A 25068-nucleotide genomic window follows, 5' to 3' on the forward strand; every position below is an offset into this window, starting at 1 on the left:
ATTGTACGTACAGTAAGGGAGATATTTTCAAAACTTACTTTGTTTAATGGTTTTAATGTTCTTTTAAAGCAAATCATTCTTCTATAAATACATCCATGAAGTAAAGAAGTTACTGTTTTCAGCCATTACAGTAATAAATACATTTAGATAATGTAATATTTTTTGATGGAAGGTGTGCCATTGAAGAACCCCATAGGACTTTTGCTAGTTTTTTTAAATGTTCACCTGTTATGGGCGCACAGTCAAAGACCCAGAACCAGATATGAAGAAATGAAGAGCAGGAGTCAGAATTATAATAAAGAAAAGATTTACTGAAGATAGTTTTCAGTTTCATCAGCAGAAGTCAGCTTCAAGACTCTCACAGGAGTTCGTAGGCCGTTACAAAGATCACAGAATCACTAAATGAGCAAGCACTGTTACTGCGTTTTTTTTTTATTACTTCATTCTGTGTTCGTTCTCATCAGACCTTCTGTTCATTTTGATTTCATCCTATCTGTACTTCTGAACCTGATCTGTTCTTCATGCACGTTCAATTTCTGCTTGTTTTGTTCTTCCGGCTCTGCCCTGCTGTTGGTGCTTAAATGCTTGCTGTGCTGCTGGGCTTACAGTTCTTGCTGTTCTGCTGTAATTGATGTGATGCTGTGCTTGCTGTACTTGCAGCTTGCTGTACTTGTTCTGCTTGCGGTGCCTTCCAGGGCTTGGCCCCGTGTTGCTGCTTGCAGCTATATTTAGTGATTGTTTTTGTATTATTGATGTTTTATCCATGTCATAGTGTGAGAAATAACAGTATTGTCTTTCAATAGAGCAGTTTTATTGGCTTTTATCACTCAGAATAAAGTGAGATGATATGCTGATGGTCCTGAATGGCTTGTTGAATGCGTGTTGATAGTCTGAGGATCATCAATATTAACAGATCTGCTGAAAACACTCTTTATTTCATGACAATAGTGCCTGTTTTCACCTCATTTATTATGCTGATGTCTTCACATCTCCTGTAAACTGACACTTAAAGCTCATTTCATTGGTGTCAGCAGACTGAGGGGATTTGTTGATTAGTATATGTTTATTTCTGTGTTTATGATTTTAACCGTTTTTCTTACCATTATTTATATTTGGAAGAATTTAAATTATTTATATTCTTTTCTATATTTCTAGACATATTTTATATATACCTATATTTTAATGAAGCAGCAGAATAATGTTATAATTAACAACAACAAAATCATTAAAAATAATCAGTTACTGTACGATGAATAGATGGACAGACATACAATTTTAGAAGTGTCATTTATTATAAAATAAACTCAGTAATTGATATTTTTGATTTTGGCAGATCAGCTCCTCCCACCCTGGAATACATCATCAGTGAAGCTCCTCCCACTGCAATCACATCATCAGTGAAGCTCCTCCCACTGCAATCACATCATCAGTGAAGCTCCTCCCACTGCAATCACATCATCAGTGAAGCTCCTCCCACTGCAATCACATTATCAGTGAAGCTCCTCCCACAGTAATTCACCAATAAATGCTGTAAATTCCCATCCGCTACAAGTGAAGACGAGCATGAAAGCATCAGGAAGAGCTGAAATCTGCCAAGACTGAGTTTATTAAAGAGGACAGTGAGAACACGAGTGATCCAGAACCTGCAGAATGAAACACACTGAAGATCCTGAAGAACAAAGAGGTTGGTGTTTATTCTTGTTCAACATCAGATCAAGCTAAATACTATTTTAACTGTTTTATTTTACATTTATTTGATATCTGGTTCCCAATTTGCAACAAAGTTACCAGAATTTTCAACATAGTTTACAATTCAAAAAATAAGAATAATCAGTAAACACCAAGTTACTGATAAAGTTGTATTTGTCAAATATCATACAAGGTTTTCATATTTCTAGAGATTCTTCATGGGATTTGTGCCTATAATGTTTTAAAAATAATAATAGGAAGATAAACTGACCTCATTCGTGGAATGTTTCAAGGACATATAATCAATTTATTAAATTGTGCGAGGGCTAATTTCTATAAAGACCCATTCAAATTCGTAAAGAAGTTATTCACCAGTGAGAAGAATGGCATCTTAAAAGCATCTAGGGTTGAGCTAGAGAGATATTTGGAGGAAACGCATACAGATGCAAAAAGGCATGAGCCTATGTCAATTCCATCAGACATCCCACCTATCAACCCACCAGAATACCAAATGGAGGTCTGTGCACCTAAGTGGAAAGAGGTAGAGCAGGCTGTGAGAAAGGCAAGGGCTTCATCATCTCCAGGGCCTAATGGAGTTCCGTACAGAGTGTACAAGAGTGCTTCAGGAGTTCTACGAATTCTGTGGAAATTGATAAAAGTGGCATGGTAAAAACAGGTTGTACCTAGAGCATGGCGCAGAGCATGTGGAGTCTTTATACCTAAAGAAAAAGATGCTACAAGCATCAGTCAGTTTCGTCCTATTTCACTATTAAACGTTGAAGGTAAGATTTTCTTCAGCATTATTGCCCAGAGATTGTCCACCTACCTATTAAAGAATGGCTTCATTGACACTTCAGTTCAAAAAGCAGGCATTCCAGGATTCTCAGGATGCTTAGAACACATCAATGTTATCTGGCAACGAATTCAGTCAGCTAAAAAGGAGAGGAAGGAGCTCCATGTGACATTCCTGGATTTGGCTAATGCATATGGTTCAGTGCCACATGAGCTTCTTTGGGCAGCATTTGATTTTTTCAGAGTACCAATGTCAATAACAAATTTAGTGAAAGCCTATTTTGGAGATTTGCAATTCAGTTTCTCAACTCCAGAATTCAGCACTACATGGCAATGCCTAGAGGTTGGAATAATGGCAGGATGCACCATTTCTCCACTGGCTTTTACCATGGCAATGGAAGTAGTCATGAGGGCATCAAGATGGGTAGTAGGAGGAGAGCGCTTGGCTTCTGGGATGCAACTACCACCAATCAGAGCATACATGGATGACATGACAACCATGACTACAACAGTAGCCTGCACTAATCGGTTATTGGAGAAGTTAACAGATAATATTGAATGGGCACGAATGCAATTTAAGCCCTCTAAATCAAGGAGCATCTCAATAGTTAAAGGAAAGGTAGTAGATAAAACATTCTTCATTAATGGTGAGGCAATACCAACAGTTTCTGAGAAGCCAGTGAAGAGTCTTGGGAGATGGTACGATGGGGATCTAAAGGACACAGTTCAGGTGGGAGAAGTTAGACGACAAGCAGTGGAAGGGTTGAAGAGCATAAACAGCTGCGCTCTACCAGGCAAACTAAAACTCTGGTGCTTTCAGTTTGGTCTACTGCCGAGGTTGCTGTGGCCACTGACCGTGTACAAGGTTTCTTTGCAACAGTGGATAAGCTGGAAGCGTTGATAAGTTCATACATCAGGAAATGGTTGGGAGTTCCACGCTGCCTCAGCAGAGTGGGACTTTATAGTAAAGGAATATTGCAGCTGCCAGTCTCTGCTTTAACCAAGGAGTTTAAGTGCGCCAAGGTCAGACTGGAAATTGCCTTAATAGAGTCACGCGACAAATGTGTAAGGGAGGCAGCCCCTGTGTTAAAAACTGGTAGAAAGTGGTCCGCAAAGAAATCTGTAGTAGAGGCAAAGGCTGCCCTTCAAATTGGGGATACCGTGGGACAGGTACAGCATGGAAGAGGGGGTTTTGGGCTCTGTTTAGCTCCTCCTAAATGGCACAAGGCAGGCCCAGCTCAAAGGAGGAAGCTGGTAGTCAACGAGGTGCGAAAGCAGGAGGAGAGGATGAGGTGTATAAAGGCCATTTCCCAGGCCAAGCAGGGAGAGTGGATGAGATGGGAGAGTGTGGAACAACGCAAGATGGGCTGGCAAGACCTTTGGTCAATGGAAGAGAGTAGGATCAGTTTCCTTATTAGGTCAACATATGATGTTCTCCCATCACCGCAGAACCTAAACCTCTGGGTAGGAGAGGATCCCTCTTGTCCTTTGTGTTCATCACCTGCCACATTAAGGCACATTTTGACAGGATGTAAGGTGGCTCTTAGCCAAGGTCGGTTTACTTGGCGCCATGACCAAGTACTGCGATGTTTGGCTTTAGCATTGGAAGGCAAGCGTAGTATGACCAATAAGTTGCCACCTGTTCTAGCAAAACATTGCACGCAGAAGACAATATTCCTCCGCCCAGGCGAGCAACCACCAAGAAAAGGTGTTAACACCAATTCTCGCCCAGGACAACTGGAAGCTGCTAGGGACTGGAAGATGCTGGCTGATCTTGATCAACGGCTTATTTTTCCACCTGAGATTGCCACCACTAACCTACGACCAGATATTGTTTTGTGGTCTGGATCAGCACGCATTGTTCAACTGATAGAGTTAACAGTGCCATGGGAGGATGCGGTAGATGAGGCATATGAGAGGAAGAAACTGCGGTATGCTCATCTGGCCACTGAAGCAGAACAGCGAGGATGGAGAGTCCAGGTTTATCCAGTGGAAGTGGGTTGTCGAGGATTTGTGGCACACTCTACAACCCGGTTCCTCAGAGACGTCGGATTCAGTGGCCAAGAGTTGCGTCGCACAGTAAAGAACTTATCTGAAGCAGCAGAAAGGAGCAGCACTGGCTGTGGTTGAGACGGAAAGATTCTAGCTGGCTGTGTACAGGCCGCCACGCTACGGTTTCGTAGAATTCTTGAAAGCTTGAAGAGTCTGTTGGTTTATTTGTATGCATTCCTGTGTATATTGCATGAATGACGGGTGGTTGCGCAGATATTGTGTTTTGCAGTAGGTGGTATGCCATACGGAACCGTTGTCCACTGAAACTGCATTAACGCACCAGTGGGGCTCGACAGCCTTAGTCAAACGGGTTGGCGCGTATGGTTGGGTTGCGGAGAGATTGTGAGATTGTGGTTAGGTCTCAGCAGCAGGAGGGATGTAGAGGTCAGTAAGCTGGGCTGAGTTGAGTGGGGGACGGAGGGGGGTGACTCTGGGACGCCAGAGTCACTGTCGAGCCCTCTTGCGGTGTCGTGGGCTAGTCGACGAAACACTGAGGACGGAAGGTGCCCACTTGAAGACCCTAGAGATGTCCCCTACTCGGCTCAATCCAGACGGTTGTCCTGCTGGTCCACTAGGGAGACCACACTGTAGTTGCAGCCGTCGCGTGTGCTGACGCGCCAAGTACACTGCAGCCGTTAACGCCGGACAGAAGGGGAGTCACACCACCGTATGAAAAGAAGCGTAAATGGATGGAGTAGCATAGTTTACTGTAAAGCTAGTTTTGCTTATCTTGGCGAAAGCCGAGTACAAATCAGCATGAAGTTTTAACATCTACTCTCGTGTAATTGAAATCTTTTATGTCCTTTCACTTTATATTTCTCTCTTTGAATTATTTTGATGTTCTGAAAATTAAATGTAATATTTTTTCTTTCATGTCAGACCTGATGGAAGAGAGCGAGGAGAGTGAAGAACTGAGTGGAGTGAAGGAGGAGAGAGAAGAACTGAGTGAAGTGAAGGAGGAGAGAGAAGAACTGAGTGAAGTGAAGGAGGAGAGAGAAGAACTGAGTGAAGTGGAGGAGGAGAGAGAAGAACTGAGTGAAGTGAAGGAGGAGAGTGAAGAACTGAGTGAAGTGAAGGAGGAGAGAGAAGAACTGAGTGAAGTGAAGGAGGAGAGAGAAGAACTGAGTGAAGTGAAGGAGGAGAGAGAAGAACTGAGTGAAGTGAAGGAGGAGAGAGAAGAACTGAGTGAAGTGAAGGAGGAGAGAGAAGAACTGAGTGAAGTGAAGGAGGAGAGAGAAGAACTGAGTGAAGTGAAGGAGGAGAGAGAAGAACTGAGTGAAGTGGAGGAACATCATGTCAAACCTGGAGAAAAACCTTTGAGTCGCTCAAAGACTAAAAATAAATTTTTAAAGAAAACAAGAGCCAAGAAATCTTTCACCTGCACTCAGTGTGGAAAGAGTCTCACAACCAAACAACATCTTGAAATTCACATGAGGATCCACACCGGAGAGAAGCCGTTCTCATGTGATCAGTGTGGGAAGAGTTTCACACGAATAACAAATCGTAATCAACACATCAGAGTTCACACTGGAGAGAAGCCGTTCTCATGTGATCAGTGCGGCAAAACATTTAGTAGGGCATCACACCTGAAGACACACCTGAGAGTTCATACGAAGGAGAAGCCACATTCATGTTCTGTGTGTGGAAAGAGCTTTTCACAGCGGCAACATTTACATACACATGAGAAAACTCACACTGGTGTGAGAGAGTACATGTGCTTTGAGTGTGAGAAGACTTTTACTTTAGCAAGTGGTTTAAAACAGCACCAGAGAATTCACACTGGAGAAAAACCTTACAAGTGTTCACACTGCGACAAGAGATTCAGTGTGTCGGGAGATCTGAAAACACATGAGAGGATCCACACTGGAGAAAAACCTTACAAGTGTTCACACTGTGACAAGAGATTCAGTCGGTCATCATCTCTGAAAACACATGAGAGGATCCACACTGGAGAAAAACCTTACAAGTGTTCACACTGTGACAAGAGATTCAGTGAGTCATCATCTCTGAGAACACATGAGAGGATCCACACTGGAGAACAACCTTACAAGTGTTCACACTGTGACAAGAGATTCAGTCAGTCATCATCTCTGAAAACACATGAGATGATCCACACTGGAGAGAAGCCGCACACGTGTGATCAGTGCGGGACGAGTTTCTCTTTAAAAACTCACCTGAAGCTACACATGAAGATCCAAAACACAGGGTTTCCGCGGGGCATTAAAAAGCATTAAAAGTCCTTAAATGGATTTTGCAAAAATAAAGGGCCTTAAATGCATTGAATTTGATCCCTACAGGCATTAAACATTTTGAAAGTTTTGAAGAGTATTTTATATCAATTTACAGCTAATGTTACCGTAGCAAAACCGACGACATTCGATCAGCGTTTGCCTCGAATGTGACTTTGCAGGCGGAGGTGCTCGGTGTCTGAACACTCAGACCTGCCAACCTTACGCATTTTGCGTTGCGGGTACTCATTTTGACCTTAAAGGGATAGTTCACCCAAAAATGAAAATGATGTCATTAATGACTCACCCTCATGTCGTCCCAAGCCCGTACGACCTCCGATCATCTTCGGAACACAGTTTAAGATATTTTAGATTTAGTATGAGAGCTTTCTGTCCCTCCATTGAAAATGTATGTATGGTATACTGTCCTTGTCCAGAAAGCTAATAAAGACATCATCAAAGTAGTCCATGTAGTCCAGAATTGTTGTTATTTTTGGACCAAAATTTATTTTCGATGCTTCAAAAAATTCTAACCCACTGATGTCACATGGAGTACTTTTTCTGAGTTGTTCCAGGAAATATATATATATAAATAATATCCGTGGTTAGTCATGGGTCGTGTATGGCATTACAAATTTAAACAATGTCATTAAAGAGGCATTCAATTTCATTTGAAGATCCCTGCAGAAACCCTGATACAGTGGAGAAACCACTTAAACACAATCCGATATCACAATAAGTAGTTTATTTTCATGTGCTGAGCAACAAAGTATCTTCTGTGTAACTGTGGGATTACAAATTTAAGAATCTGTTTAAGATCTGCTGATCTCATGTCCTAACATAACATGAAAAATAACTACGGTAGAGTAAATTGAATTTAGCATTTAAGGTTATGATGATGATATCAAGAGATTCCCGCCAGCCCTGTTCTCTCTATTGTAAGTTAAATGAGTAAGATTACTGAAACTCTCACCCTTTGTCTGTAATGGCTCTTGGAGCCCCTGGCCCAGTCTTTGAATAGTCAGGCTGATTGGATTAGCATGTATGCATCTGAATGACACTGTTATGCTGATGAGATCAGGGATAGGACTCCTGTACTTCATTTACATGCTTTGTTCAGAGTGTCTCCATCTCCATGTAATCCCTCCCCAGTTGAAAGGTATTAACTCTACAATGTACACTGCCCAAGTCAGACTTGATGACTGCAGCCACCAACAGCTTGTGTTCTCAATAAAGAGTAACTTCTGCTTGAAAGATATCCCAACGTCTCCTTGTCAGGAATTTCAGGGAACGAACCCAATCGCAGACAGTATGCAATACACAAAGTTTATTAAAGACAGAAAACAGGTAAAACAAAACCCACGAGGGGGCAAACAACACTGGTAGGGAAAAATAAAGACTAACAACACTAGACTAAGACTGAACAGTTAACTAGACTATAAACTCACAGCAGATACAAGACTAAACAGCTCTTTGACAAAACTCTTAACAGGATACTCACGAGGGTGATTACAAAGGTATGAAACAATGAACCGGCACAGGACAGCAAACACAAGGGGATTAAATGGGGGAACACTAATGACAAGAACAGGTGAAGCTGACTAGACAATAATGACAAGACGAGGATAACGGGGGGCGGGGTGACGGATGAGACAACACAAGCACATGGCCCAAGCAAAAGGCCATGTGCTTGTACACAAAACATGAGTCTGTCATGATCCTGCCCCAAGACTCAAAGAAAGACAAGGACTAGATGGCAGAATCATGACACTCCTGGTCTCTGAAGAAAAAGTTTACAACAGTAAGTTAGCCACACATCACTCTATAGACAAATCTAACTTGAACTTGCTGATTGCCTCAGCGATGGATTTGAGGACCTGCTCGTGCCTCCATTGATACCGGCCCTCACCCAGCACCTTGGAGCAGCTGCTAGGGATGTGTTCTAATGTTCCTATTTTGGAACAAAGAGGGCATGCAGGTGTTTCTATTTTGCCCCATGTGCACAGGTTGGATGGACTTGGGAGGACGTCATAGACCCCCTGAATCAAGATCTTGATTCTCTGGGGGTTCCACTTCATCCAGGCGCCTTGCTGCCGCATGGCCACTTCTCTGCTGGAGCACATGGTATAATGCTCTTTTTATATAATTACATGTTCTCTAATCCAACCTGTTAAATTTTTTTAATTAGGCTAATGAAATTAACATTTGACTTCTACTGGGCCAACAGCAAGAAGGCATAGGCTGGACCTGCGCCACCGCTGATAGATCAAGAGGAGATACACAATATTGGACGATTATTAAAATCGAACAGGAAAAAAAAATAACTTGCTTTTGTATTTATAGGAAATAAAGATGATCAAATCAATTGTGAATAAACAGCTCTGGTGGTGGTTACGGCATGTATGTAAACAGGCAGATCGTCAGCTTCCGGTGGCGCTGCTCTGCTGGCGACACGGAATAATCATTTAGAAGATTCCCAGGCATATGCTCGTTTACTTTTTATAGATTTTAGTTCAGCATTGAATACACTTCAACCCAATATACTGATGAAGAAGTTGATAGAGCTAGAAGTGAACCCATTCTGCATTAAGTGGTTTTATTCCTTTTTAACTAATCGTACACAACAAGTCAGAGTTAATAATTTCTATTCTGAGATGAAAACTACCAATATAGGGGCCCCGCAGGGTTGTGTTAGCTAACGGTCAAAATATCTAAAGATTATTAAATCAAGATGCATTAACTAAAAGAAAAACTCTGGGTTTACCGAAGAATTTGACATCCAGGAGCTGCAGGAAAAGCAGTCGATTACCGAGCATTCTCTCCATCTGCTGTTAGTCTTCCTCACCAGCAGGGGGTGCAAGCGCGTGTTGTTGACGAAGACCAGAGCAACAGTTAGAGCAAGTCATTCATTCATAAAAACTCATTTACAACAATGTAAGTGTATTTGTGATTATTATGACGTCTGTTTTATGTGAAATTCAGTGTCTTCACGATTACTTTTCCTGTGTAGCCTACATGCATCTTTCTCTACCGTGAACGAGATTATAATGTTATTCCTCCGATGCGGATGTACAGATCCAATGTTACATTTGAGTTTGACATATATTTCTATTGGTTGTTTAGTTGCAGCGATGTGCTGCATGCATTACTAGGGTTTCCCTCAATACGTCAGGATTCCCCTGCTGGACATATAAAACGCTTAAATGGACTAATGCAGTGATATAAAAGACCAAACTCGCAGGCTAGCAGAAGGACTCAGAATATGAATTTAACGTGCAAAGTTTAATGCTGAGCGTTTACCAGTTACTGGCATAATGTTGGCTTGACATTCGCACATTTAGGGAGCGTCTCTAAAGTACATACGACATTGGTATACACGTTTCTAACTTCAATAGCATTTGAAGAGAACGACTTACAGTCATAAAACCAACTGTAAAGTGTTCATGTAGGTGTCAGGCATAATGCGCAATTTATTCAAATAGATTGAAGTTTGCTATTGAAGTTAGAAACGTTTAGGCCTATAGGACTACCAATGTTACTTTAGAGACGGTCCCTAAATGTGCGAATGTCAACCCAATTTTACATTTAGTCATTTAGCAGATACTTTTATCCAAAGCGACTTACAGTTAAACTAACAATATAGAACAACAATATGAAAGTGCTATGACCCTTCCCAGTTTAATCTAATGCAGTACATGTACAATACATACTTCCCCAATAAGGTGCGAGTTTGGTCTTCTATGTCACTGTAGTCCATTAAGCTACGTTAAGCGCTTTGTCCTGACGGAAGGGGAATCGTTGAGTATGATGAGGTATTGAGGGAAACCGATTATAATCCCGTTCATTGTAGAAAGCTGCGGTTTTTCTGGATAAAAACAAAAAATGTTTTTACATTTATCGTTCCATCTCTACACTGTAAAAAACAATTTGTTGAGTCAACTTAAAAAACGTTGTTACCCCGCTGCCTTACATTTTTTTGTCAACTTGACAATATATCTTTTGTTGAAGTAAAATGAGTGTACTGTACTTACTCCTGATCACTCCTCCATAGGCTTCTGTAGCCACTTGGACTATTTTAACAATGTCTTTAATAACGTTTCTGGGCCAGCAAGTTTCAATCCCATAGAAGCCTATGGAGGAGTGATCCAGCTCTCAGATTTAATCACAAATATCTTACGTTGTGTTCCGAAGATGAACGAAGGTCTTACGGGGTTGGAACAACATTAAGGTGAGTATCCTGACAGAATTTACATTTTGGGGTGAACTATCCCTTTTACATTTGTGTTCATGAGATGTGTGAACATGCATAGTCGAAGTCAGAACATGAAGACTTTAAACGTGCACTCTAAAAAGTAGCAAAAGGCACAAAAAAGCCTAAAGCTCCTTCAAACGTCTACTTTTTGCGCAAGAGCTTGTTGCGAAGCCCATGAACACGTGATGAACAGCTGCTCCCACCAATGTTCATAACAAGTTTTTGCAGAGCTTCAAAGGTGTATGTCATTGTCTTGGGGTAGTCGATATTGACAACATAAAGAAGACCCATCAGGAGTCCAAATGCCTCGGGGACATCGGAGATGTCAGTGACGACAAGATGTTCCTCCAAAATGAGAGCGACATCAATTGTGTCTTTGGAAAGCACATCACATTGCTGCTCCTCAGTTACAACTAGAATGCCCACGTCACAACGTCCTCAATTTCACTGGATGGCTGAAAAAAGAAAAGAAAAAAGATTTTAACCCATTCCACACGACATGGTTATCCACTAATCTAGTTTATAACAGAATTTTTGTCATAGGTTATGATCATTTTTTTTTATTTGTTGTTTTTCATTATAATGAAGTTGTCTGTATTAAGTATATTGCGTTTAAAACACAAACGAGTGATTATCAGTTCAACACACAGAGTTATAGAAATTCTACTTGATTTTTTTTTTAAACTGCGCTGGTATCGGAACGTATCGGCCGATAGTCTGAATTGTTGGTATCGGATCGGGTTCAGAAAAAATGGTATCGGGACATCCCTACCCTCAAGTTGTTCTGTATAAACACTAGTGCTGGGCAACGATTATTTTTTTTAATCGTGATTATTCGCATGATTTTCTGCGATTAATCGCAAGATTCAATAATTAATTCAAAAGTAGTGTATTCCACACTTTTATTTTAAAAGTACTATATAAACAAAAGTGCTATAAAATGTGGTTTGCAAACACTTTAATCAATTAAGGTGCATTTTAACAGCAATATTCCCTTTACACAGTTGAAATATTTATTGTAAATCTCAACTTAAACATGAATGTAATCAAATCAAATATAAAACCAAAGCTAATTGCCACTGCCAGGGCATTCATATTTTATCTAGCTTGTTTATATATATATAAACTTTTTCTGAACAGATACCAGCAGAAACATTTTTCTTTTATCAAACTGTCTGTGTCCAGTAGGAAGTGTCCGTGTTAGAGTGAGGTGAAGTGGTCGAGCACAAAGAAAAGTTCACAGCTGGGTTTCACTGTGCAGGCCAGGGGACTTTTTAGTCTGTGAAGTCAACTTTGTAGAGGTTAAAAATAAATTTGGTTCTATCAACTCTGCCGTCAGGAAGATATTTTATATGAAAATGTCCATGTTAAGGGGGTCGCACACTGGACGAGAAGCGCAGCGTCGCTTCTTTAAAATTCGAGCACATTATTTTCATACAGCGTACACACACCGGCAGTGCTATAAATATAAGTGCTGTTAAGATGAACGCATGCATCCAATTTCTTTCAGTTTAACGCATTAAAAAATATTTTATGCAATTAATGCAGCATGAACAATTGTATTCTTAATATCGAAAGCATTTAGTGTTTGAAAATGCCTCTAAATACCTGTCTTTCCGTGAATAACGCTGGCCATCTGGATTGAACATCACTCACTAGTGGCTCAATGCAGAAAAGCAGAGCGCATGTGGTGGAAGAAAAAACTTGTAATCCATTATAACATTTATAAAGACAGCATCCATGCTTTCAATGTGGAACTAGGCAAAGCTAGACAGACTTTCTTCAAATATATTCCAAACGGAAATATAAATGACACACGCACTCTTTTTGTTATCAATGATCTCTTTTCTCCTTAGAGCATATGTGCTTGCCATGGCAGCATCAATGAATTTATTATTAGGGTTCTTCTTTTTAACCTCTATCAGCAGAGCTCTCCTTTCTTCTTCGAGGGAGCTGGTGGTTTCGCCTTCTGGTTTCAGACCGCCTCGGCTTCTTAAGGCGTCTTTTACCTGTGCTCTCAGACAGCAAGTGCAGTGAGTTTGCTTCCTCCTCCTCTGAGAAAATTAATAATATCAGAAAGGTAATCAGCATATCCTTGTGTGGCACTGAGGTAAGACGGATCAGGCCACATCCGAAAGTTACTTTGTCTGATTTTGAAGAAATGAGTGGTAAATTTTTTGAAAAAAACAGTACAGCACCTTAAAACAGCAACCTGCGCCCTCAACACAATCCCCACTTCATTTTGCAAAAGTGTGTTAAACTGCTTAGAAGCAGATCTCCTAGAAGTGGTACATTCCTCACTTGGACTTTTTCAAAGTCCCTTAAAACTGCAGTTGTCAAGCCCCTCCTGAAAAAGAGCAATCTGGGGTGCGTTTCCCGAAAGCATCGTTAGCCAACTATGGTCGCAAGTTGGTCGCAAATCCCATTGAACTCTATTGGTAACGACGGAACTTGCGACCATAGTTGGCTAACGATGCTTTCGGGAAACGCACCCCTGGATAGGAACATATTGAGCAATTACAGACCGATCTCAAATCTTCCTTTCATAGGCAAGATCATTGGAAAAGTTCTTAAGCTTGAATGGATACTTTGACATTTTTACATTTATTCATTTAGCTGACGCTTTTATCCAAAGCGACTTACAATTGCTATATATGTCAGAGGTCGCACGCCTCTGGAGCAACTAGGGGTTAAGTGTCTTGCTCAGGGACACATTGGTGTCTCGCAGTGGATTCGAACCCGGGTCTCTCACACCAAAGGCATGTGTCTTATCTACTGCGCCATCACCAAGACCCCTCCACCCCTCCACCACCATTTTCAATCTGGTTTCACTCAGGGGGCATGTGTCTTATCTACTGCGCCATCACTCAGGGGGCATGTGTCTTATCCACTGCGCCATCACTCAGGGGGCATGTGTCTTATCCACTGCGCCATCACTCAGGGGGCATGTGTCTTATCCACTGCGCCATCACTCAGGGGGCATGTGTCTTATCCACTGCGCCATCACTCAGGGGGCATGTGTCTTATCCACTGCGCCATCACTCAGGGGGCATGTGTCTTATCCACTGCGCCATCACCACCACCCCTCCACCCCTCCACCACCATTTTCAATCTGGTTTCCGAAAACTTGGTGGGGTTTTCTGGGATAGTCCTAAAATAGTTCAGGTCATACTTAGAAGGGAGAGGTTATTATGTGAGTATAAGAGACCATAAGTCTGAGTGGACATCCATGACATGCGGAGTCCCTCAAGGCTCAATAATTGCGCCACTCCTATTCAACCTGTATATGCTCCCAATGAGCCAAATAATGAGAAAGAACCGAATCTCTTACCACAGCTATGCAGACGACACACAGCTCTACTTAGCCCTATCGCCTAACGACTACAGCCCCATTGACTCTCTACCCTCAATAGTCCTGGCTAACGTCCAATCACTGAAAAATAAGATGGACGAACTACAAGCACGAGTATCGTACACACGGGAGTTCAGAGATGCGTGCGTACTAGCCTTCACCGAGACTTGGCTGACGGCTGCAGATAGGGATCCTACAACTGACATTGAAGGATTCGGAGTACCAGTACGTCTCGATCGTGATCCATGTATGACGGGGAAGCGGCAGGGAGGTGGAGTATGCTTTTATATTAACCCAAGATGGTGTAATAATGTGACTGTACGGGAGAACATTTGCCTACCTGACATTGAGCTATTGACAATTTCGGTGAGACCATATTATTTGCCAAGGGAATTTCCTCAAGTGTTTTTGTCAGTTGTGTATATTCACCCCAAGGCTAACTTTAAAAAAGCAAATGAGGTGTTGTTTTCTGTGTTACAAAGACTTCAGTCCATCTCACCTGATGCCCCATGTCTTGTTATGGGTGATTTTAACCACAGAAATTGCAACAAAACATATAGCCATTTTCATCAGTACATCACTTGTCACACTCGTGGAAATAAGACTCTTGACTTATGTTATGGATCTATTCGAGGAGCGTATAGATCTGCTGCTGAGTCCCCACTGGGCTCCTCTGACCACAGTGTGGTGCACCTGTTCCCAACATACAAGTCTGTGCTGCGAAGGAGAGGCATATAGAATCACGGACAGTCCAAGTTTGGAATGAGGATGGTATATTGGCCCTACAAGGGTGCTTTGAGTGTACGGACTGGTCTGTTTTTCACGCATTATCGGACAATATTCATGAGTTGACTGATGTGGTGGGTAGTTATATTTCATTCTGTGTTGATAATGTGATTGATACTAAGGTTATCACCTGGCATTCAAATAATAAGCCTTGGTTTAATGCAGAATTGAAAAATCTTCTTAAGAAGAAAAGTGTTGTTTTTAAAAGTGGTGATAAAGTTGCTTACTCTGTTATTAGGAAGGAAGTAAGAGCCGCTATTGTGAAGGCAAAACATAATTACAAAGAAAAAATAGAACATAAATATTTAAATGCTGATCAAAGGGCGGTTTGGGATGGAATGAAACTAATGACAGGCATACAGGAAAGTCTTAGACCTATGTTATCTTTAAAGGAGTCATAATGTGCAATTTTCACTTTTCCATGAGAATCAATGTATGTTATGATTGACTAACGATTATACATTTGCCGGGATGTCGATATTCAAAAGTGAAGCGTTTGTTTACCCCAGGGTTCTTAAACTAGCCAACGTGCACGCGCACTCAAATACGAGATTTCAATTTCTCCCCCGACATGACGTCAAGACGGGGCCGGATATACCATATATGGACACCGCAGAGGAGGCCCGCCCTGCCCCTCTCCCCATCATATTATTCAGTCAAGAAAGATGCAGAAACGTAGTGCACACGTGAGTTGCTCTGTGGTTGACTGTCATAATCCACATTCTAATGTTTTTTCTTTACCCAAAACTGACCAAACTACAAGGGACAAGAGGATGAAATTTATTTTCAATGACGCTGTTCCAACAACCATCTCAACTTGCTCAACGTTAGGTGCTGCGCTAAACATTTCACAAAAGAATCTTTTACAAATTTGGGGCAATATCAGGCGAAGTTGGCATCGAAGCTACGTTTGGAAAAAGGTGCCATTCCAACAATCAGGGACTTGCCTGAATTTGAAACGGTAAGACTGTGTTTTTCTTACTATATTTTGTGTAACAAACAGCAGCTAACTACTAATGCGGTTAATGTATGTGATAAGGATAGATACATTTAAAAAACAGTCAAGAATTAATAAACATAAAGAAAAACATAACGTTACATGTCTGCAGATGAAAATGATTAAATCTCTAAAAAACCACAACGTCAAAAAAGGCAAAAACAACACATTATAGCAAACGTTAATCTCTATAACCACTGTAAGCTGAAAATAAAGTAGACTACATCTCCGTTAATGTAATCTACATTAAATTAAAGCTAAACTTATGTGGGAGAAAATAGCAAAAAAACGTTTTAGCTCGTTACTGATGTTAATGTATGTCTCAGTCAAATAAATTGTCTTTACCATTCAGAGACATGTTGATGTAGACGTCCTTCAATTGACTGTTGTTCCTCTTCCGTTTCCAGCTCTGGTTCAGAGTCTGGCTCAAACATGTAGTACGGTTGAATCCCGTAGGTCGCGGCCAGGTCGGGTTCATTCACAACTTGCGCCATGATCTCTTTTTGGAATGATATGCTGAAGTTACCTGCGGTGTCAAGCCCCCTCCTTCCTACCACCAATCAACGCGCCCCTCATTTGCATTATTAAAATGACCGTCCACGACAGCCAAAACCTCGCATCAGATCTCGCGAGACAATAATGCATTCAGAAATAAGGGTCAAACGAGCTCTGTGTTTATTTTTTTCCAATTTTTCTTTTTTAGAAGGGCATGAAATGACTATAATAGAGCGTGGGTATCAAAGTTAATACTACATTATGACTCCTTTAAATGGGTATACATCTAATGCATGTTTAGCGAATGAACTTAACAAATTTTATTTAAGATTTGACGTGGATGATGATAATGTGAGGTATAACTCGTGGCAAAGTAATACGGTATTTAGTATCGATGCTCCTACGGTGGCTAGGTTTTATAAAAGGATAAAAGTAAATAAAAGTCCTGGACCAGATAATATTAGTGGTAAGGTGTTGAGAGCATGTAGTGTACAGTTAAGTGGTATATTTACACAGATTTTTAACATTTCTATTAAAATGCAAACTGTCCCATTAATCTGGAAACATGCCATAATCGTTCCTTTGGCGAAGTGTAGGAGTCCGAAGGTTTTAAATGATTTTAGACCGATAGCCCTCACCTCCCTTGTGATGAAAACATTTGAGAAAATCATGAGAATAGAGATACTGAAGTATGTCGAAGATAATTTAGATCCTCTCCAGTTTGCGTACAGAGCAGGGAGGGGTGTTGAGGATGCCATAACTACTCTTGTACACTTAGTAGCTCAACATCTGGAGACCTCAAAAACAAGGGCACGGTAAGCTTTTATTGATTTCTCATCCGCATTCAACACAATCAAGCCACATTTGTTAGCCGAAAAACTAGTCAAATTATTTAACCTTGATCTTAACTTAGTAGGATGGATTGTAAATTTCTTATCAAACAGAACCCAGTGTGTGAGAGTCAATGGTTTGCTTTCTTCTAAGTTATGTTCTTCTATTGGTTCGCCTCAGGGGTGTGTTCTTTCCCCTTTGCTTTTTATTTTGTATACTAATGATTGTAGGAGTACATTCGACAACAGGTATATGTTGAAGTTTGCAGATGATACTGTGATTGTGAGTCTCCTTGCAAATGAGGAGACATCTCACGGTCCAGTGGTGGAGGATTTTGTCTCTTGGTGTGCAGAGTGTAACCTAAATTTAAATATAACGAAAACCAAAGACATGATTATAGACTTTGGAAAATCGGTCATCCCTGTCTCTCCTACTGTCATAAACGGGAGGGATATTGAGTTTGTGGATGAATATCGATATCTGGGTACAATCATTGATAACAAATTAAATTTTAATGCCAATACGGATGCCATTTGTAAAAAGGTGCAGCAGCGTATGTTTTTCTTAAGAAAAATGAACACTTTTAAAGTATGCTCAGTGTTAATGACACTGTTTTACAGGAGTTTTATCGAATCCGTAATTTCTTATTGCGACATTGCAAGGGGGGGGGGGGGGGGGGGGGGTTTGGGGGGTTTGGGGGGGGGGGGGGGGGGGGGGGGGGAACTAGGAGGTTCAAGAACTCATTCATACCAACTGCTATTTTAATGTTGAATAGTCTGTAACTATGTGTGTTCTTTTTTTGTTAATTTCCTAAGGGATAAATAAACTAGACTGGACTGAACTGAAAATCCTACAATTTAAAATATCTATTTGCATGTTTTTTTTCTATTTGCATGTTTTTTTCTATTTGCGTGTGTTTTTTTCTATTTGCATGTTTTTTTCTATTTGCGTGTGTTTTTTTCTATTTGCATGTTTTTTTCTATTTGCATGTGTTTTTTTCTATTTGCATGTTTTTTTATATTTGCATGTTTTTTTTATATTTGCATGTGTTTTTTTTAAATTTGCATGTGTTTTTTATATTTGCATGTTTTTTCTATTTGCATGTGTTTTTTTCTATTTGCATGTTTTTTTCTATTTGCATGTGTTTTTTTCTATTTGCATGTGTTTTTATATTTGCATGTGTTTTTTTCTATTTGCATGTTTTTTTCTATTTGCATGTGTTTTTTTCTATTTGCATGTTTTTTTATATTTGCATGTGTTTTTTTATATTTGCATGTTTTTTTTATATTTGCATGTGTTTTTTTTAAATTTGCATGTGTTTTTTATATTTGCATGTTTTTTCTATTTGCATGTGTTTTTTTCTATTTGCATGTTTTTTTATATTTGCATGTGTTTTTTTATATTTGCATGTTTTTTTCTATTTGCATGTGTTTTTTTCTATTTGCATGTGTTTTTATATTTGCATGTGTTTTTTTCTATTTGCATGTTTTTTTCTATTTGCATGTGTTTTTTTCTATTTGCATGTGTTTTTATATTTGCATGTGTTTTTTTATATTTGCATGTGTTTTTTCTATTTGCATGTTTTTTTATATTTGCATGTGTTTTTATATTTGCATGTGTTTTTTATATTTGCATGTTTTTTCTATTTGCATGTGTTTTTTTCTATTTGCATGTTTTTTTATATTTGCATGTTTTTTTCTATTTGCATGTGTTTTTTTATATTTGCATGTTTTTTTCTATTTGCATGTGTTTTTTTCTATTTGCATGTGTTTTTCTATTTGCATGTGTTTTTTATATTTGCATGTTTTTTCTATTTGCATGTGTTTTTTTCTATTTGCATGTGTTTTTATATTTGCATGTGTTTTTTTATATTTGCATGTGTTTTTTCTATTTGCATGTTTTTTTATATTTGCATGTGTTTTTATATTTGCATGTGTTTTTTTACATTTGCATGTGTTTTTTTCTATTTGCATGTTTCTTTATATTTGCATGTGTTTTTTTATATTTGCATGTGTTTTTTTTCTATTTGCATGTTTTTTTTCTATTTGCATGTGTTTTTTTCTATTTGCATGTGTTTTTTTTATATTTGCATGTGTTTTTTATATTTGCATGTTTTTTATATTTGCATGTTTTTTTATATTTGTGTCTTCTTTAGGTTGCAGCACGTTGAGCTCTATCGGCCACCGTATTTACAGAGACAAACATACAAAGAGCTGAAGATCCACTTGAATACTGGAGAATGCAGAAACATGTCTATCCCACATCTCTATGCATTGGCATTACAGTTTCTGTGTCCCCGGCCTCCTCTGTACCGTGTGAAAGAGTGTTCTCGAAGGCTGGGGAAGTACTGTCTAAGAGGAGACATACACTCAGCCCAACACTGTGAAACAGCTTTTATTTCTTAATAAAAATAATTAAAAACTTTATCACCCTACAGCACATATATGTCATAAGCACATTTAATAACAGATGATCCTATCAGAGAGAGATAGTAGGCCTATAGATCTCATTGAATCATATAAGCTCATTTTATATTTTATTGTTACACTTTAATGGGTAAAGGAATTTATTTAATGGACAAATCAAACACAAACGTGTAAGGCTTTTATTTGTACACAAAACATTGAAACTATGGAGTGTGTTGTGGTTGCTTCATCTGACAGAGCTTCTAACACAGGCTTCTGCTTTATTTTAAATGAGCACCAGATGGCGCTGTTTAGGGCAATCAAGCCAGCAGCCAATAGCGCGTCTTTATTATGTCTATGGACCGACCAATGGTGGCGTGCGAGAAGGCGGGACTTAAAGCAATGCACAAACGCACGCACACAATGATGAACAGCGACTGGAGAAAGCAAAAGCCGAATCCCGGACGCAAAAAGAGGACATGTCCTGGAAAAGGGGACGTATGGTCACACTAGGATAGTAGCGTCTCTTCTTCCCTCATTGAGTTTCAGCGTCGAGTCTTCTGAGGCGAGGAGAGCAGTTCACGGTATTTCTCATCTTTACACAACCAGCACACACACTTTATACAGTTTGATTAAGCGACAGGCTCATTTCTGTATTGTTTTCATCGATCACAGCGATACTTTTCTTCTGAAATACACATTTAGTGCAGCAGCAGCGAGCATGAGGAGAATATGTGGAGTTCAGTCAGACCTGAGAGATTGTGTTCGTTTGGACATTCGTTAGACATTCGCCAAGCAAATTCAGGGTCTGTCTCAAAAGTGCACACACACACACACACACACACACACACACACACACACACACACACACACACACACACACACACACACACACACACACACACACAAATGAGCATTCCAAGGTGCGAAACCACGCAAAGCATGTATTCAAAAGCATAAAATGTAAAGATGTGAATTAAGTGGAAAACCTAATTTTTGTCAAATATGAACTAGATAGTTTTAAGCGGTGAATGGGATATTCACTATAAATAACATGTTTATTACATTGTGCTAAAAAATGACATTTTACCAGATAGAGACAGGTGATGTCACACCTCCTGGAGTTTATTCGCTAACCCCTGGAAACACATCATACACGACTTTTTAGTGAATTTTTTAAATACGCAAATCTAAATAACTTCCTGGTAATGTGACCTGATGATGTCACACCACCTGGAATATTTTTACAGGTTTTCTACAGTTTTCTATTTTTTATTTTTCTAATTGATATTAAAGGAGGAATTTGACAAAGCGGTCAAATTAGTCCACTATTTATTTTGTTGATTTCACAAGTAATGATCATTCACATTAAGAAATACATGTTTTGTGATTTTTTTTTTTTCATAGAGGAAAAATAAATGAAGTGGACACAGTTAGCTCATCATGACATCCCTTTATTGGAGAAAACACAAAAGTTAAACAATCAAAAGTTTGATTTAATATTCATCCTGTTTTTTTAATATAATAACAAATGTGAACTTGGTCTTGGGATTTTGTAATATCACCGTTATACAGTGAAATAAGTAGCTAAAGTCTTATAACTGTAAAACCAAATGCTATATTTTAAAAGGCACCAGAGTTTTACTAAAATGCAGTTTTGACGTTAATAACATATCAATTACACTTGTACACTCATAAATAGGTTTTACTTTGTATAAAATAATTTCTTCCTCCTCAAGGATTAATGCACAATTTGGAATAGTAAATAAATCAAACTTAGAAACAAAAATGCACACACACACACACACACACACACACACACACACACACACACACACACACACACACACACACACACACACACACACACACACACACACACACACACACACAAACACACTTTTATACACATACACACTAATAAATTCAGATTACATATGGGTTTTGAATTTTTAAAATGCTCAGTTTGTCCACCATATGGCATCCATCTCATTTCAAAAATTGCTTTCATGAGGCCTAGGCTTGACTCTAAAATGAAATGCAGCTTTAAAAAAATAAAAAAATAAAAAATATATTTTTTTTAAATTTCTATTATATTCAATGGGGAAAAAAATGGGTCATAATTATTGCATTAATATTAATTATAAATCATTTTTATTTTTGAAATTATCTCAAAACACCAAAAAAGAAAAGAAAAAATATTATAAAAAACAAGTAAAAAAAAAAAAAGATGATTTTTTTTTAATAAATATTAATCCCACCCTTCCGGCCCATTTGGACCCGAAGGTCCTGAGTGTGACTCTGAAATGAAGGACCCCAGAGGGTTAAGAAAGTTATTGAGTTGATTGGTCCATTTATAGTATCAATAATTAATAAGAGTCTACTCTCTGGAATTGTTCCAACCTACTGTAAACATGCTATAGTGCATCCTTTGCTGAAAAAAACTAATTTAGATAAGAATGTCTTGTGCAATTATAGACCAATCACAAAGCTTCCTTATCTAGCAAAGATCTTGGAGAAAACAGTCTTTATTTAACTTGAGTCCTTCCTTACTGACAATACTATTGGTGAAGTTTTCCAGTCGGGCTTCAAAAAACAACATACACTCTAAAAAATGCTGGGTTGTTTTAACACAATTTTGGGTCAAATATGGACAAACCCAAACGTTGGGTTAAAAATTTTATTTAAAAATTTAACCCAACAGCTGGATTTGTCCATATTTGACCCAAAGTTGGGTTAAAACAACCCAGCATTTTTTAGAGTGTACAGAATCTGCATTATTAAAAGTATTTAATGACGTTTTTATGGCCACAGATATTGGTGATTCAACAGTACTTCTATTATTAGATCTTACAGCAGTGTTTGACACAATTGACCATAACATTTTAATTTCACGCTTAGAAAATTATGTAGGGATTCGAGGTAATGTTTTAAATTGGATTAAGTCTTATTTTTATAATAGAAGTTTTGCAGTACAAATGGGAGAATGTACGTCGAGCTCAGCGTCTTTATCATGCGGTATTCCACAAGGATCTATTTTAGCACCAGTCCTTTTCTCACTCTATATACTTCCTTTAGGTCAGATCCTGAGTAAATATGAGGTTTCTTTTCACTGTTACGCAGATGACACCCAGTTGTATCTACCCTTAAAACCAACTGTCCCTGCTGCTGTTGAAAGGCTGGTAGAGGGTCTTGCAGAGATTAAAAGGTGGATGTCTGCTAATTTTCTGTCTCAGAATGAATCTAAAACAGAAGTGATTTTATTTGGTCCCTCTGAGTCTGCAGACTCATCTAAAATTGAATTGGGTACACTATCCCATTATTTGAAGCATCAAGTAAAAAATCTAGGTATAACTTGTGATAGTGCGTTAAGATTTGATAAGCAGATCAATCTAGTAGTTAAAATGAGTTTCTTCCAGTTAAGATTAGTTGCTAAAATTAAGCCCTTTGTAACACAGAAGGACCTGGAAAAAATAGTTCATGCGTTAATTTTTTCAAGACTGGACTATGGAAATGCATTGTACTATGGTGTTCAACAAAGAAATCTACACAGATTACAACTAGTACAAAATGCGGCCGCCAGACTCCTGACAGGCACTAGAAAATTCGAGCATATCACTCCAATATTACACAAACTACATTGGTTGCCAGTTTTATACAGGATTCATTTTAAGATACTCTTATTTGTTTTTAAAGCATTACATGGTACTGCCCCTACGCATGTAGCTGATCTTATCCGGGTACATAAACCAAAAAGAGCATGGCATTTGATTGTCCATGAGTATGTGCTGGTGTAATAGGTTTTTATTGACGCCGCTTAGATGTTGAGGTGTCCATGGCAATGCGTAGAATTTAACTGTGATTTTCTGATTGTTATTTTATCCTATGTACAGCACTAAGGTCAACTCTGAATATTGCACTAACTGTAGCTTGTTTATTGAGGATGCAGGACAACCAGCTAATAAAGCATTACAGTAATCTAGTCTCGAGGTCATGAATGCATGAACTAACTTTTCTGCATCAGAGACAGATAGCATGTTACGTAATTTAGCAATGTTTCTAAGGTGGAAAAAGGCAGTTCTTGTAACATATGAAATATGATTTTCGAAAGACAAGTTGCGGTCTAGTATAACACCCAGGTCTTTTACTGTAGTGGATAAAGTAACAGGACATCCTTCTATATTAAAGTTGTATTGTAAGAGATTTTGTGGGTAGTTTTTTGGACCAATAAGTAATGCCTCCGTTTTATCTGGATTTAATAGCAGGAAATTACACGTCATCCAGCATTTTATATCTTTAAGACATTCTGTCAATTTTGATGAGTTAGTGTTTTCATCTGGCCGTGATGAAATATATAATTGAGTGTCATCAGCATAACAGTGGAAATTAATTCCATGTTTTCTTATAATATTACCAAGTGGCAGCATATATATTGAGAATAGCAGAGGGCCTAACACCGATCCTTGCGGCACTCCATAGTCTACTGACGTTATCTTCGAACTCGACGTACATTCTCATCACATGTTAATGCAGCGGTAGAGTTACACTCACAGGACACTGCACTTGTTCGCAATCACAAAAGTTCATTATTTGCTCGTGCTTTAAAGCTTTGCCGGGTAAACATTTCATTGGCGTTGTGTTCTAATGCTCTTTTTCTGAGCGCGTACTGAAGTGCGCGCGCACTGTCAGACAGCGCCAAACTGGATTTTCGTTGGGTCAGACCCATCTGATAGCGATGGGGGGCCGAGACCGAGAGAGCTACATGGAGCTACATGGAAAAAATATGCACCAAACAAGCCACTTTGAAATTTAGCTTTTTTCATGAATACAAAAGTTGGGTGACTCTCCCCCTAGACTGGGGGTGCACGATATATCGAATCAATATCGTTATCGCGATATCACGTTGCTCAATATCAATATCGAAAATCTCGCGATATTTATGCGATATTTTGTTTATGATGCGTCCGGTCCGACATGCACCGTTGCATTTCCCCCGACTCATTTCCTGATTCTCCTTTTCCATAAACAACATGAAATCAAGGAGAGGGTTAACTTTTCATGCAACAGATTTCCCACAGTGGTCAGAAAGAACAGGGGAGACACTTTGTTTTTCTCAATATGATTGTAGAGTCGCTACTCGCTCCAAAGCTAATCGCCGTCACTCTCTCACTTCTCCCTTGCTCTACTAC

The 25068-nt window shown here is 39.2% G+C and overlaps 1 protein-coding gene across 1 annotated transcript in view; it reads left to right on the top strand.

Annotated features, from left to right (window-relative positions):
- Positions 1–5350: 5350 nt before the first annotated feature.
- Positions 5351–25068, top strand: part of LOC130106008 (zinc finger protein 271-like) — a 28282-nt gene continuing 8564 nt past the window's right edge. The window contains exon 1 of the mRNA XM_056272206.1: positions 5351–6739. Within this exon, the coding sequence (XP_056128181.1) occupies positions 5406–6739 (1334 nt within the window). The 5' untranslated portion in view covers positions 5351–5405. The remainder of the gene's footprint in view (positions 6740–25068) is intronic.

This window comes from Rhinichthys klamathensis, unplaced genomic scaffold, assembly GCF_029890125.1.
Source record: "Rhinichthys klamathensis goyatoka isolate OS25496 unplaced genomic scaffold, OSU_Roscu_1.1 h1tg000331l_1, whole genome shotgun sequence".
In the NCBI taxonomy this organism is placed as follows: Eukaryota; Metazoa; Chordata; class Actinopteri; order Cypriniformes; family Leuciscidae; genus Rhinichthys; species Rhinichthys klamathensis.